Genomic DNA, 16058 nt, shown 5'->3' with positions numbered 1-16058 from the left:
GAATCCATTTTTTAGCAGAGCACTTGTCTAATGGGAATAGTTCCTTTTGACAGCTAGGGTTCATGACGCTTTTTAGTATTCACTGTGTATTAGACACTGTTTATTATGCATATTGGGGAAAATCTTGCCCCATCTATTGCATGGCTGTAGAAAGCTCTGGGCCCATTGGAACTCACATGGTTCCTTGTGTGGTGGGCTGCAGCAGATCGTGTCTGGCACAGGGCGCATGTCTGCGAGGCTCATGGGGGAGGTGTAATTTAGTGGCATGGCAAGAGCAGCTGATCTGTGGAAGTATGCACATACAACTGTTCTCCTTGTGCAAGTGGCCCTCAGGCACATAGCATCTCCCCGGTCTACTGGAACCTAAAGGCAGCAATAAGTGCTGCAGAATGGCACTCTGCAACCTGGAGGGAAGATTCTTTTCCCTTCTCCTGAAGCACCCATAGAGGTCCTGGGTGTACTCCTGTGCAATGTAGACTCCAGCTCGGGGGGGGGGAGGGGAGGCCTTAAGTGAGGATGAGGTCAGAGGTTCCTGCTGTTCCCTTCCTCCTCCCTGTCCCCACTGTGTTACTGTTGCAGCCATAATAGCAGTTGTGAAGCTTCTCTACAGAGGCACCACGTTGTCGGGGGAAAGGAATCCTTCCCCACCACAACCACGAGGGCTACTCCAAGCATAGCCTAAGATTTATCTACTCAGGGCATAGCCCAGGATTTAGGTCTTTAGGAAGCAATTGCCAGAAGCTGGGAATGGGCGACCGGGGATGGATCCCTTGATGATTGCCTGTTCTGTTCATTCCCTCTGAAGCACCTGGCATTGGCCGCTGTCGGAAGACAGGATACTGGGCTGGATGGACCATTGGTCTGACCCAGTATGGCCGTTCTTTTTTTCTATTTCATTCCACTTTCCTGCAGTGTGAATTGCCATAGATATTTCATTGTAATGCTCGATGTGCTGCAATGTGTACGTTCCTTAGTATTCCCTGACACCATACTTCAGAGGAAAGGAGCCAGTCTGTTGTGAGTGTGTTATGACTGAATGCTGAGGCCCTTACTCAGGTAAATGTCCCACTGGAATCAGTGTGAGACTTTTTTCCTGAGTAAAGACTAAGGACTGAAGGGTTTGGCTTATTAAGAACCCTAGTAATGACAACATCTTACCGTTTGTAGCAGGAATAATATGTAGTGTAGGTGCTTCCTAACTCAGCATGTAGATATATAAAAATATCAGGCCCCTGTGCCTACTGCTTTACCCTCTTCTAAGTGATAATATTGAAAAGTCTGATATTAACTTTCGTGAGAGTGTCATTTTCCATTATAAAGAAACAGCATGTTGTCTTTTGTACAGATGGGACTATGTGTAGAATGCAGAACTATGGTGCCAATGAACACACCAACTTGTATCGTATGTGAGGCCCCTATAGCTCCACAGCTGCAACCCCAGGCCAGCATCTGCTTAAAGGTAATGAAGAATCAATGTAACCAAGAAGTAAATTACCTAGAGCCTGGTATGTTTCCTATAGACGATTTTGTTAGAGATGTTTTGATTCCATTTGGCTTTGGCTCTTTACCTTGCCGCAACTTTGAGTTAGTAGGATTTAAAATGTTTATTGAACAGTAGCTGTCATTAAAGATCGACCTCAGTGGCATGACAAGGCATGTTGTACAAGACCACAATATGTCAGTAATATCTATTTGAGTAAGGTAGGGATGCATTTCTTCTGCACAGTATAGAGTATGTTAATTTGATCTGTCTAGGCATTTATACCTTACTCATAGCTATTTTAACTCTAATAAATCTGTCCTTACAAGTCTATTTATCTCTTTTGATTGTGAAATATTACTTATTATATGGGAATGGCACAGCTGGAGCAGTTACTGGAGATGGGGTGTGGCGGGGAGACATGTTCAGGGGGATTCCTGTGGGATGCAGAATGCAGTCTCTGCTGGTGATTCTCAGCTAGCGTGGTATTGTGGGGTATGAGGGTCTGGGGAGGCATTTCTGGGAAAGGGAGGAGGCTGCTGAAGGAGGAACTGTGGGAATGGGGATTGTCAGAAAGTAAGGACATTCACTGGCTGAGGACTCCTCGGTTTTTTTACAGTTGTCATAGACATCAGCCCACACTTTAAATGGTTTAGAGCAGCCCTAATGTAGGTACAGGGGCAAACCTAAACCAATTGAGCATGGCTAGTGTGGACACGCTTGTCAACACTAGAATTTGTCATGCTCATAATTCCTAGCACCAGTGGAAACTCACACTCCGTAGCAGTAACCAAGGCTGGCCAGTGAGATCTCCCCAGGAAGAGTAGCCCAAAGGTATAGGTGTCTTTTTTTTGATTTTCCTTGCACATAATAGACTGTCTGCAAGGAACTGTGTGTACAACTGAGCAAATAGTGTAAACAGCCTGAAGGGAACACTGATGTTGGAGCCCCTAAGTCAAATGTCTTGCCAATTCAACAACACTGCCCTCAGCTGCAGATCTGCATGGCAACTGGGCAAGGTAGCTTAACTTTATTAAAGCCCACAGTACAGGAGTTATTTGAGCACTGTGCGTGCACACTTGAGGGAGTTCCTCCATCTGCAGGACTAAGCCGCTGCAGGCTCAAATCCCTATTGAGCAGATGGTTTATCCTTACCGTCCTTTTGGTTGCAGTTTAAAATTATCCAATGATTAGTCTGATTTTTCTGTATTTTAAAGGGCAAAGTAATCTGTCGGGTATGTGGCACCGGAAACCCTATTCACATAAAACACTGTGTGACCTGTGAAAGCAGACTGCCTGAAATACAGACGGTAAGGTTCATGCACAAAACCGTCGCACTTGGTTACATGAGATCAGTGAATGAACTTCATTTTCTTTGTCTTGAAAACGTGGGGCCAAATCTGGCCCTGTGCTGGGGGCTGTGCTTTCTCTTGTATAGCCTAGGGGAGAATTCTAGCACCTAGCAGCTCTCCCTTTGAAACACCCTGCTCCGAGCTCTACAAGATGCTGGAAATCCCATCATACACCTTCTTGTTTCTCCCGCGGGAGCCACGATTGTACAGTGCTGCTGTCTCTGCCGAAAGGTGCTTTGAAAATGTCTGTCAAAGGTGATGGTCTTGACTCAGTTTCCTGAATGTAGTGAAGCTTGTGTGTGTTCAGTTCTCTTTTAAATTGCAGTTAAAAACTATAAATCTTGACAGCAATGATGGGTAATCGCAGCAGGAAAGACCGCTCATATCCATTTAAAATGTTGTGTGTATTAGTGACCTTTTAATTATTTTTGTTATCTCCACTTCCTGCATGCCCCATCAGCGTACAACTACTATGCTTGTTTTTGGCAGTGACTCTGTCCAGAGGTGAGAGAAACAACAGTGAATTTTCCCTCTAAGATTGCTGTCTGTGTCATCTTCCAGTTTAGCTGTGTTCATTTGGCTGGAGTAATTTTTAATTTCTACCCCTTAGGCAAAATCTCTTCTAAATGCCCAAGGAGAGATTTCCTTTCACTAAGCAGGGAGAGATACAGAGCTGAGAGAAGACAGTAATAATTTGGATCTCATTGCCTATTGGTCACTATGACAACAATGCTAGATCTTAGCTAAAACTACCAGGACCTTGGTGTAGAGGTTTCCTGTACAATCCCTGTAATCTTGAAAATTCAGTGGGACTACTCACAAGCTTTAAGCTAAGCACATTGTGCACTCTGACTGGTTCGTTGTAGTGGGGTTACACTGAGGAGCTGACTTGCTAGCAGTGAAACAACTATAGAAAAAGAGAGATCAAAATAAAAGCGAAACAAGTGATCTAATCCCCCCTGGCCCTCCACTCACACCAACATTTTAAGATTTACACGAATCTTGCGAACAAATAAGAAAAATATTGGTCACATTTTCTATTGTGGAATGTAATTTTTTCAACATAGCCTGTTTTCATTTCAAATTTTCCTTATGCCCCCATGTTTCTAGGTGAATAATTGCACTATTAAAAAAGGACAAAATATGTTAGGAAATAAGGTTTTGTGGTCAGATTTCTCAGAGGATGAATAATGGAAAGTTAGACACACACACAACTATTTAAAAACATATTTCATTGTATCCTTTAAATGAGAAAATTCCACATTAGATCAGAGTAAGCCCAATGTTAATTCACTGCTGAAACCATTGCTTTAGACTGAGCATTCCCTTAGATTGAACATTGCTTTGTGCTTTCAAATTGGCTTGCTTTCACCCTCCCCTTATTTCCCCTTTGGTTTTCTTTTACTGTAGCCTATGAAATTCTTGTTTTGCTTTACTAGCCTGCACTCAGTGGAGATACACCCCCACCTTTATCAAGTCATCTAGGGAGAACAATATCCTGCTCAAAATGCGGCCGTGATAACCACTGTGATGCTCGTTTCTGTGACTGGTGTGGAGCCAAGGTATGCTCTTTGGCTCAGGCTTCTGTAAAGACCATTTTCTCTTTCATTGGCATTTGGTGTTTGTGTTGACAAGCCTGGTTTTACGCATCTATGACCTGCAGCAATTCCATAGCTCCATTCCCAGGAGTCTTGTGGGTTAGGACATGTTTTTATATTGTTACTATTTAATGTTTGTATAAAGTGCTATAGATGCGCAGAGCTCAGTAAAGAGAAATTAAAGACATAGGATGAAATTGCGATCCCATTAAAGTCAATGGCCAAACTCCTGTTGCCTTCCGGAGGGCCAGAATTTCACCCATGTTCCCTGCCCAGAGGAGCTTTTACCTAAAATAGTCAATGTAAAGATGTCCCCATGTAATGTATTTCTGCAACCACATTTCTATGTATTTCTATAACTTCTTGTGCTAGATTCACCCCCACCAGGATGGGGAAGTTCAAACTGTATCTTCTAGGGCCACATAAAAATTAGAAACTCTGCTACATATGCCAGTGAAATCATGGGTTTTCATAGAGAGAGGGCCTGGGGAGGAGTACAGTGGAACAGACAATTAACTGAGATGCTTTGACGTTCCAGAGCTCCACAGTACTAAAGACAGGGTTTCCAAGAGGAGAAAAATATTTTAAAAGTGCATTTGATACCAATATTTTAAGGTTGGTAGGCCTAAAAATTAACCTATGTAGATGCTGATTCCATCTGCAAAGCCTTACCTCTGCATGGCCTGGTTCAGCCGCAGTTGAGTGTGATGAGCTGCACATTTGGTCTGGCTTTTGTCAGGGTATGAGCCTGGTTTAGAACTGGCAACCAAGGTCACCAGTTTAACAATTGTAACCACTATCACTCTAGTTTCTCTAAATTCATGCTGGTTGGTCTAATTGGTAGCTTTATTTCTGGGAGTACAAGAAGATAGATCTCCATTGTGCTACATATTTATGTGCTCCTATGGTGACAATAGTTTCATTGTACTTTTCAGCCAGGTCCTCCTCCAAGCTACTTTACTTGCTTCAAGTGTGGTGCAAGCAACCACCCATATGCTAGATTCTGTGGATCTTGTGGTGTTTATATTGAGCCTCCATCAAGACTGGCCTCTCAGAATAGCATGCTATTGGGTGCTGGAGATACCTTTGTGTTTTCTGAGGTAAGTTATATAACACCACAAACGAGGCTGAGACCACAGTAGAGAGACTGGTATCCTCAGCTGGTATAAATTGGTGTAACTCCATTGACTTCTTCCATCTGAGGATACCATGTTCTGGTCGCAAACATTCTGTGAGCAGAAAAAGAGGTTACATACATTCATTGAGGGAATTGTTTGCTGTGGATATTTACTCATCCCTAATCATTATTACGTATAGCAAAATGAGAACCAATCCATCTCTTCTTAAAGTGTTTGCTCTTTAAGTACTTTGATCTGGTTCTGACACAATCACTCACAAATTATATCTGGCTAATTTAAGGTTTTCTTTGATAATACACATGCCACATTGTTTTAAAAAACTATATTTTAAGAGAAGATCATAATACTTAGCAAGCACAAATGTAAGGGTATCAGAACATAAGTCAATTTCTATTTAGAAGAAATAGGCTGCATGGGTTTTTCTGAGTATTTGTGATATGCGAGGGTGGCATTTTTTCCAAATGTTATCTGTAATCGGGCATTATTAAAATTCCGCCTTTAAACAGTTTGCATCTCTAATGACTTTTTCATTCTAGGATTGTTTTTACACACATGGTTTCTTTCCTTTTTTGGTGATTTTTTTTCTTGTATAAAGTTATATAACTATTAATTACACTTTATTATCACTTTTGTCATCCGGGCGCTGATCTTTCCCAATAGGATAAAGGATTACGGACTCGAGCTGCCTGGGAGCCTCTGGTTGTTTCATTACCAAAGTCAAGACTAGATAGAACAGAAAGAAAAGACAAAGGAACCCAGACCATTGGCCTGTTCTACCCATCCAGCACACTCTTAGAGAAGAAGGAACTTGAGCTGGTTTCTCTAAAAGAAAAACAGGAGAAGATGAGTGATCGCAAGCCCCTGCTCACAGCCATCAGTCCTGGAAGAGGTTAGAAATAGTTCATGATTGCACATGGTCAGCAAGGAAAACTTCCCCTGGTTCTGAAACAAAACTACAGTACTTTACCTTGTATTCTTTTAAAATGGGTCCTCTGTGGCATAATCCCTTGAAAGGCCACTCTTTTACATCATTACATCATCTCTCTTCCCACTAATAACTATACACCCTGTGTCTGGTGCTTTGATCTGAGACCCCAGCCCTTCTCTAAAGCACAGCAAGCCTTCACAGAATGCACCAGAATTGCATTATAAGGCCTTTGTGCAGCTTTACCATTTGGCTGTGATGTCATCAACTCTCATGAGCAAAGGGTCAGACTTGGTCCGTATTTGGATTGGAGACTACCAAAGAAAACTCAGGTTTTGTCTGAAAGTGGTGTTCACGTAATCAGTGTTGTTATTCTTTCTGGCAATAGTGGCATTTAGTGCTGCTGGAGGCACTGTCTTTTGGAAAACATGTAAGGGCTTGTCTGCACAGGGACATTGACCAGAATAGCTATTGCAGAATAAACTGTGGAAACAGATTAAACTAAATTGGAAAAAGGCACTATTATTCCAGAATAAAGTGTCCACACAGGGAGCTCTTCCGGAATAACTATTGCAGAACAGATTATTCTGCAATAACTATTCTGGTCAATTTCCCTATATAGACAAGCCTAAATCCAACATCTTGACTGTTTGCGGTCATTAAAAATCCTTTACGATTAGGGATCTTAGCCTCAGTGTCCTGGCAAAATTCCAGTTTAGAGCCAAAAGAAGCCTTAAGACACACTCCTATAGCTATATTTGAGCACCTAAATAAGTGGCTTGATTTTCAAAAGCACCCAGCAGCTCCCACTGACCTCATTAATTTCATGATGTGTTCCAGTCTGTCAGCCCGGAGGATATTTTAACTTTTAAAGAGCTAGTAGAGCCTCAATACAACTAATGGGCAGCGGTTCGGTGGGTTGATTTTTTCCCCAGTTGGTTCACCCATCTGTAGCTATTCTCCCATTCAGTAGAGTACCCAACTCTTAGAACACTGGTATTTTTCAGTGCCAGCCAAAGGACTGGTTAGAATGATGTCTATGTCTATAGTGTAAAAAAAGGGGTTAATGCATCTTTCAGGCCTTCCTACATTTTTTGTAAACATCTAGGTGAGGCTTTTTTATTTGAAACCTATTACAGTACTTGGGGAATCACTCTTCGCACTGTCTTGCTGTGAGGAGTCTCCTCCCAGTTCCATCACTGCAGTGACTAGAGTACTTGACTCAACCTGTCAAAGAAGTTATCATAGTCAGAGATACTGGTAAGGGATTGGCCCAAAAGAGGGCTGAGAAAATATTTAACTCTAAAGACTTTTGTGTCTGTGCATCGGAAGTGCAGCTTTCCCCCTGGGAAAGAGAACTCCCTTCACAGGGGCAAGTTGGGGAGAAGCTTTGAATTGCTTTGTATTACAGTTGAACCTCACCAACTGACATAGCGTTAGAGTCCCCAGAGGCCTTTGCTGAATATAGAGAGGGGGTGGCTGGCAGGTCGTTCTCCATTAGAATCCCCTAGGCTTTGGCCCACACATCCATAACAGTTTGTTTGTTAGCCCACAGGTCCCAGCCTTCCACATCATCATCCTTGCTTCATGCTAAGCTACATAGGCCAGAGACACTTGTACCAACCGCAGCCATTTAGTGACACCCAGGCTGGTCTCAGTTATACTGGCCACACACATCCATCATTTCTTCAGTGCAACTGTATTTGACTTATGACATTATTGCTAAATTAAAAAGCCAAATAATTAAGGTAATTGTTTCCTCCCTAAACAAATAAGCCTCCTGCACTAAATAGACAATCAGGCTTCCAGGGAAAAATGTACAAGTAAAGAATTTAGAGGGATAGCTCAGTGGTTTGAGCATTGGCCTGCTAAACCCAGGGTTGTGAGTTCAATCCTTGAGGGGGACATTTAGGGATCTGGGGCAAAAATCTGTCTGGGGATTTGTCCTGCTTTGAGCAGGGGGTTGGACTAGATTACCTCCTGAGGTCCCTTCTAACCCTGATATTCTATGAACAACAAAATAGAAGTGTCAGTTTTCTGATCTGAGCTCTGTTTTTTCTGTTGTATTTTCAGTCGGTTTTGAACAGGAGCCAAAAGCATTTGCAAAGTAAATATTACACAGAAGCAATCCCTTTTTTAACTGTAATGTACAGTAAATCAGTCCGATCTAGGTGTAACCAGTTAATGACAACATGAGTTCAGATGTTCAGTCAAGGCTGCCAGAAATCCTTTAAGATACATAACAAACATAAGTAGCGTGAAGCCAAGCACGCATATGTGTATTTCTGGCGTCCTGGTTTTACATCTTGATTTTTATGTCACAAGCACCTGGCCCAATTTAACCCTGGCCTAACCTAGTGCAACTATCACTGACTTCACTGGGCACTGCATCCACAAAGTAGTAGCCCAGTTGTAAGGTTTAATTGTTACTTTAAATTAGTATTTATTGAAGTCTGTGATTTAGTTTAAAGCAAAATGCCTCTGCTTTGGAAGCCATTAGGGGAACAATTTGGGGTACTGTAGAGATGAGTACCCCTTAGTTTGTTTCTTTAAAGCTTATCTTGATGATCAATACCCTATAAGTCTGTTGTTTCGCTTTACCATAGTTTCTATATGGCCAACCTTTGAACTTGTTGATTTTCCTTCTAAGCCTTCTTATCTTGATTTTCCTCAAGGGCAACAATGTTTTGAGAATAATTTATTTGTTTATACTTTGACATTTTGTTTTTATATAATAAAATAACATTTATATGGCAGTAGTGTCCAGAGGCCCCCGTTGGGTTGGGCCCCATTGTACATACTGATATTAAATCAGGGACAACTGTTTTTTATCTAAGTATATAACAGCTTTGGTACAGCGGGTCCTTTCTAAGAATTAGCGACAGAATGGAGAGAGACCACCCAGTATATTTTCTCTTCTGCTCTTGTCTTGTCTTATTAAAGCCGCACAGTACCATTCTTTTTCTGCCTTGGCTTCATGTTCCTATTCTGGTCCTACAGCAGGCCAGAGTAAGGTCAGGGTGATCTTACTGTTTCGACTAAATGAGGCTTGTCACACCTACACTGTTTATTTACTCTCTGTACTTTCTATAAGTGCACTCGACAGTAAAGTTGGCTGGATCCTGATACATAGCCACTTAAGGTTTAAAACGAGTCCTTCCATCCCTTTGTCCACTAAACACAGAGTATTGCATTGGAAATAATGGATTCAGATTGCAAAAGAATTAAAAATAAATCCTACTCTGACTTCTTATTAATTATTTAGATTGTGGCAGCACCCAAAATGTTCTAGATATTATTCACCCCTACCCCAAAGAGCTTGCAGTCTGATAGACAAAGAGCAGACAGAAAATTGGGGAAAGAGATACAACGTACAAGCAGAGAGATCAGTGTTAAGACTGGGACATCTAATGGCAGCTCCACATTGTTGTTTTTTTGTTTGCTATATGCATAAACTGTCTCCAGCTGCCCCCTAGATGCTACCTAGCAATTGGCTAATTTCTCATAGGTGCTGTCTGAGAAGTGAGTCTGGAAAAGGGAACTGAAAGATGAGAAGGCAATTGTCAGTTGTATCAGCTCAGTCCATTTCAAGAGGAGGGGCGCCTATGGAAGAAAGTACAGAGACAGTTTCATCTGGACTTAATGAGCCAATATTGTTTCGCTAGAACTCCTCCCATTCCCCACAAACTGCATGTCAAAACTCAGCCTTATCTGTATTTCTTTGTGATTATGCCTTTAAAATATACTCTCTCTTTAGGAAATTATAAAGTATTTGTCCAGTAATACAGTCTATAATACAAACTGGAACCCCTTATACGCTGTTACAGTGTATGCAGTTTTCAAACCTGGCTTCATTTTTAACTCTCAGTGAGATCTACAAAGCAAGCCACATTTCCTGAAAATCAGTTCAGTCATGCCTGATAACTCAGGCTTAATATGGCACTAACACTAACCGTTTTTCCCCTGAAATTGTTTTATATTCTCTGTCACATAGGGCTAGCTTGAGTCTTTAGACTCAACACTGAATATGGGGCAGCACATAACTTTTCCATCCCAAGAGGAGCTCTGGGAAGGAATGACTCAGTGCTCCACTTTTGATCTGAGAGGAAGTGTATTATTTCACCCCTTTATGGGGTGCAGCTTGCTTCTTTTCCTCCTCCTTGGTCAGCTGGATTTGCTACAGAAAAACGCAGTGTTGTTTGTCCTGGTCAAAATCTACAATTCTTTACTTACTCCACCACATCAGTGGAAGAGTTATTGATGACAATTACAGGGTATTTTCATATTCATAACTCCTACTTTTTAGGGTACTGGAGAAAACAGTTAGATCATGTCTGCGCTCATCTTAGAAGCTATGCTCAGAACAACCCAGAGTTCAGGGCTTTGATTGGAGAACCTCGAATGGGAAAGGTAAGAAATAGCATTTTTCTTGTGATGTATCAAGGAACGATTGAAGAGAAAATAAAGCTGATCAAAATACTGTTTTATTTTCTAGAAAATTAGCCCCTTAGGCCATGTCTACACTAGAAGCGCTTTACCAGTATAGGAATACCAGTGCACTATGGCTGCAGCCATACCAACAAAGCAGCACTTTGTACGGGTATAGTAAACCCACCCCCCATGAATGAAACAAGCTACGCCGGTTGAAGTGCAGCTTTGCTAGTAGAACTACATCTACATTAGGGGGTTCTGCTGGCACAGCTGTGTTGTTCAGGGATCACACACCTTTTCCCATCCCGACCGATATAGCTACGCAGCAGAAGTCTGTAGTATAGACCTGGCCTAAATAACTGTGCCAATTATTGTCTTGATTCATCTACCTGTGTTTTATTTCTGTCCTACTTTTTTTCCTGCTTGCTTTTTCTAATTCCCCTTTGTTCTCTTTTTCTCACTTCTTTCATTCTATTCCAGTTTTTTCTTCTTAGTTTGCTGTTGAGTTCTTTCTGCTTTCTCTCTAGTTATAATTCCCTTCCTTCTCTCACATATTCTCTTTGGAACCACCCCCGAAGTTAGGGGGGATGGTCACCACAACCTTAAAGGCCTTGCTGACTGATCAGAGCAGAGGTGTTATTCAGCTGATTTTATTATATCCCAGAGCAGATGTTCACCCCTGTGCCTTGGGTCAGCACAAGGCCAATGCACTATTTAAGTCCTACTTATAAGTGGTGCATTTGCCTTGGGCTAGTCCTCTGCATAGGGATGAATTTCCCAGCAGACAGCAGCAGGTCACTTTGTCTCGAATACTTTATTTCTGCCACAACCTATGCCATTATTGGAACAATGTGTTCTTACCTCAGTACTAGGCACTTGGCTTGTGCATATTAGGGATATTAGCTGACTTAATGTCACCAGTCAACACTAAAAAATGGTTAGCTGTGGCTGTATTGGTGGCTAAAATGGTCATACTGGGGAGATGGAAATTTGAGGTTTCTTCTACATGCAGTGATTGCTCTCAATGGCACAAATGCAAAAATCATATCAAACAGAAACAGTTGGAAAAAATACATGCTTTAGATATGTTACATGTGCCTGGGAGCAGGAATGGCATGTACTTTGTGGAGGTATGGCATTCCATCAGATTCTTATTACCACTCTGACATTGTGCAGGGTCCTGAATGTGAGGGTAATGTGAGTGGTGTCTATTTTAAAGCCTTTTTACGCTGCCAGAGAGGTGTAGAGGAGAATCAGGCCCATTGCAATTCGTTTTCTTTGAGAGAAGGTTCAGGCATATGCAGTTTGGAAAGATATGGAAAATATCTCCAGGAGGGATATTCTTGCAATTTCTAGGCCTCTATCATCCTACTGTAATGAAACCTCTGCCAAGAAAAGTATCAGTGCTGATTCAAGGCAAATGCCAATATTTGGTCTTTATTAATGCTTTTTCATGTTTCATGCAGAATATATATATATATATATATATCAATCAAAGTTCTCAGCCTGCAGTGATGCCAACTTGCATTGTAAACTTATCAGCTTTCATAAGCCAACTAGCTGTGTGCCACTTGTCTGAAATTTCCCTGTAGTTTCAATTTTATAAATAACATCATTTCCCCTCTTGAAATCACTTTCATATAGTTATATGGTGTGGCTGCCACAGAATGGTGCCGTTTCCTCCCCACAGCAGGCTGCATTTCAGTAGTGGGTGAAGTTAGCCCTGTATGCACAGCGTTCTGCTCATGTGCTGGCGCAAACTGGCACAACCCAAGTGGAAATTGTCCACTGGCGATAAGTCTTCCTGGAGCAGGGTGGCACAAGCTGCCCATATCTCATGCTCCACTGGGGCTCTGTAGCCAAAAGTGAGTGGGAGATAGGCCAGGTCAGCTGAGAAATATGCTTACTTAGCATCCGCCCTCCTTCATGGTAAAGCATCTCTATTTATCATATCAGTTGCATCTATTGTATTTATGGAGCACTGTGCACCATAGTATTTGCACACAACTGCCCCTGTGGGTGCAGGGTGTGTGTGTGTAAATGCCATCCCTCTGCAGCCATGGGTGTGAATCTGTTTCATGACATGTACAACATTTTGGGATGAGAGTATAAGGAATCATTAATATTTTTAGACATTTGGCATTTTCAGTCATTCAGGTTTCTCTACTTACCTCAAAATATCACCTGTTATAAATTCGTACCCCTTCACTCAGTTAAAGTGGAAAGATGATTAGTTAATGTGCACACAGTGCTATAAAGACGTAAAGTGTGAATTATTAATTATTATTGTTACTATTACTGTATTATTTATTTATGGATATATTGATTCAGTTGATAAACACTTTCAGCCGACAGCAGGACTACTTAGCATTACTGAAACTGTCTTCCTGTACTTTTATAAGAAGAGGTGCTAACTTGTGCTTTTTTCCTTATAGATTATTTCTGCTACAGTCCATGAGGATGGTTATGAAGTCAGTCTCAGATTAAATTACATTCTTGCCATAAACAAGGTCAGTTTAGGGGAGTAGGCTAATCATTGGAGAAGTTGACCTACTGAGCCAATAGCCATTGCTTGACAGCTCAGCATGAATATGTATCTCTAACCCTATTCCAGAATTTCTCTTGTTGAGAGCATGTTATTCCTTTCTAAAGTGAAAGTCTTTTCTTTTCTGTTTGAGCTAAGTAAACAGGAATCCCTATGGCTCAAACCAGACTTCATAGTCATGTTGTTGTTATCTTGTATTCATTGCCAAGGCATCTTATAAAGTATGCTATTAATATTAACATTCTTCTTTCAACTGAGATTTTTAATAGCCTTAACACCACTTTCCTCCTCTCAAATCTTCCTACTCTCCAAACTGCAACTGCTTGTCTTGTGGCACAGGTTTTCTAATTCTAAATACAGTTGAGAGGCAGCACATACCAGAGCTTTTGCTAATTTTGCTCTGAGGCTCTGCATGTTCCTGCAATATTACTTTGTTCACCCACGTTCTCAATCCTTCCAAGGAATCCAGTTCAACTCGGAGAATATTTCTTTTGGATGGCACCCTGATGAAAGGTGTTTCAGAAGGTGTATCGTTTGGCTTCTTATTGCTGTATCTCATTTGGCAAGCAATACGTTAAGAGGTTTTCTTAATGAATATATATAATGCCTTTCTTTGGATGTGTATCTTCATTTCACAATATTGAGGTGATGTTCAAGTTTTTGCATTAAAACGAGTCTTGAATAGTGAGGTGCTTTAAAAACCTGTTTCCTTTGCCTGGGCTGAAACAGTATTAACTAAAATTGAAGACATTAAATAGCTGTATATCTTTTCTTATATATAACTTCCTCCCATTTCATGCCACTGAGGATATTACAGCATTATGCGATCATCTGATTAAATGTCCACATGTTATGATTCCCCAGGATATTCTCACTGGTAAACCAATGAAGTTTGACAATCATTATCTGAGTACTGTGACAGAAGGCAGAGATGGACGGTATGATAGTCAGGCTAGTTTGGGTGAGTTTTCCTATATCTTTACAATCTGACTAACTACAGCACTCAAGAATAGGAATCTGTCTCCTATGAATGACATGTTAGATGCTCAAACGGGAAATTTACCACCGTGCAGACAGCCTGCAACATTTAAAACCTCAAAATAGGGTGTAAGTGGGATTTAAAGGTGGGATCCACAGAGGGGCTTAAGCATTGCGGTACCTAATTCTTAGGTGCCTAGAAAAATCACAACAACAAGATCCATAAAGCCTTGTTAGGTGCCTAGGCTCTCTATACAAAGAATGGGAAGAGATCGGTGTCTTAAAATGCAATCCACAAAATCCAGCATGCTAGGCAGGAAGCCAATGGGAGATGCCAACAAGAGGGGGCTGTGCTAAATTTCACCCCTCTCACAGATGTAGGCACCTAAGTCCGGGCTGCAGAGAAGCGCCTGTGCACAACCAGGAAGCTCTCTCCTGGAGTCAGGTGACTTAGGCTCCTGAAGGGTTTCTTGAGGGAATGAGCTAGGCCTGCCTCTCTCCACACAAAACAGCTGGAGAAGGTGGTGGTGCCGCTGGTACCCACCTTATAACTTTTATCCTAATGGTTTTCTCTCACTTCTGTGAGATGTGGGAGACCCAGGTTCAATTCCTCCCTCTCACAGGAGTGCTGTAACCACTGAGCTCTCATGTTGGAGCTGTTCCACTGTGGATAAATACTTAAATAGCCATTGGGCCACAGAGGGAAAGACTCTGTGGTCCAGTGGTTAGAGCATCCACCCGGGAGGTGTGTTACCCAGAGTCCAGCCACCGTGCTCCACTCACTCTTTCATTATTTATTCACAGGAGAAGAGCTTCAGCAGGACAGACTGAGGGACCCTGCCCTCCTCAGAATATCCACAGCTCAGTGGTTAGTGCACTCTCCTGGGAGGTGGGAGATCTTTGTTCAAATCCTCTTTCCCCCCCATCCCAGGCAAGTGCTCTGACCACAGGGCTAAAAGTTATAAGGCAGGTACCACTCCCACCCACCCTAGTTTTTGAATGGGACCTGATCCAGTTGGGGGCCTCTGAGTACACCTACTGGATTGAGCCCTGCATGCAGGTTAGGCATCCATACGCCTATCTTGTGAATCGCTCTAGGGCTTAAGGGGAGAGACAGGAGTCTGAACACCTAACGGGAGGCAGCAGGGTGCATGCCTGGAGGGTGAAACATAGGCACCAAGCAAGTCTGGGGTTTAGGTGCTTCAGTATCTTTGTGGATCTGGGCCTAAGTGATTTACAGGCATTGTGCAGCTGTGTTGAGTGCTCACAGACACTGAATTACATCTTCAGAGAATAGCTGAAAAGATCACGTAAGTGCAGCTGAAGCTCAGTTTTTTGAATCCTAGTTGTAAAATCCATGCACAGTGACACTGGCTGGCTCTAATTGGGCAGTAACAGAATCATAGCAATGTAGGGCTGGAAGGGATCTCAAGTGGTCATCAAGTCCCAGCTCCTGCATACCTAGACCATCCCTGACAGGTGTTTGTTTAATATCTGAAGGCCACAACTTCTAGCTGTTGTTTGTGGGGGTTTGGTTTTGCTACATTTGACAAATGAAACAGAATTGATGACGTGTAAAATCCTAGGGCTCAATTTTCCAAGGCGCTGAG

General features: G+C 42.0%; 1 protein-coding gene across 1 annotated transcript in view; it reads left to right on the top strand.

Moving 5' to 3' along the window:
• The window catches only part of DZANK1 (double zinc ribbon and ankyrin repeat domains 1), a 33311-nt gene that overhangs the window by 12366 nt on the left and 4887 nt on the right, over positions 1 to 16058 (top strand). Inside the window, exons 8-15 of the mRNA XM_065400586.1 lie at positions 1346 to 1459; positions 2698 to 2790; positions 4272 to 4394; positions 5366 to 5530; positions 6230 to 6458; positions 10801 to 10904; positions 13361 to 13435; positions 14335 to 14431. Coding sequence (XP_065256658.1) covers positions 1346 to 1459; positions 2698 to 2790; positions 4272 to 4394; positions 5366 to 5530; positions 6230 to 6458; positions 10801 to 10904; positions 13361 to 13435; positions 14335 to 14431 — 1000 coding nt within the window. The remainder of the gene's footprint in view (positions 1 to 1345; positions 1460 to 2697; positions 2791 to 4271; positions 4395 to 5365; positions 5531 to 6229; positions 6459 to 10800; positions 10905 to 13360; positions 13436 to 14334; positions 14432 to 16058) is intronic.

Source organism: Emys orbicularis, chromosome 3 (assembly GCF_028017835.1).
Source record: "Emys orbicularis isolate rEmyOrb1 chromosome 3, rEmyOrb1.hap1, whole genome shotgun sequence".
NCBI classification, from domain to species: Eukaryota; Metazoa; Chordata; order Testudines; family Emydidae; genus Emys; species Emys orbicularis.
The sequence above is the reverse complement of the archived record's forward strand: the minus strand, read 5'-3'. Positions and strand labels throughout refer to the sequence as shown.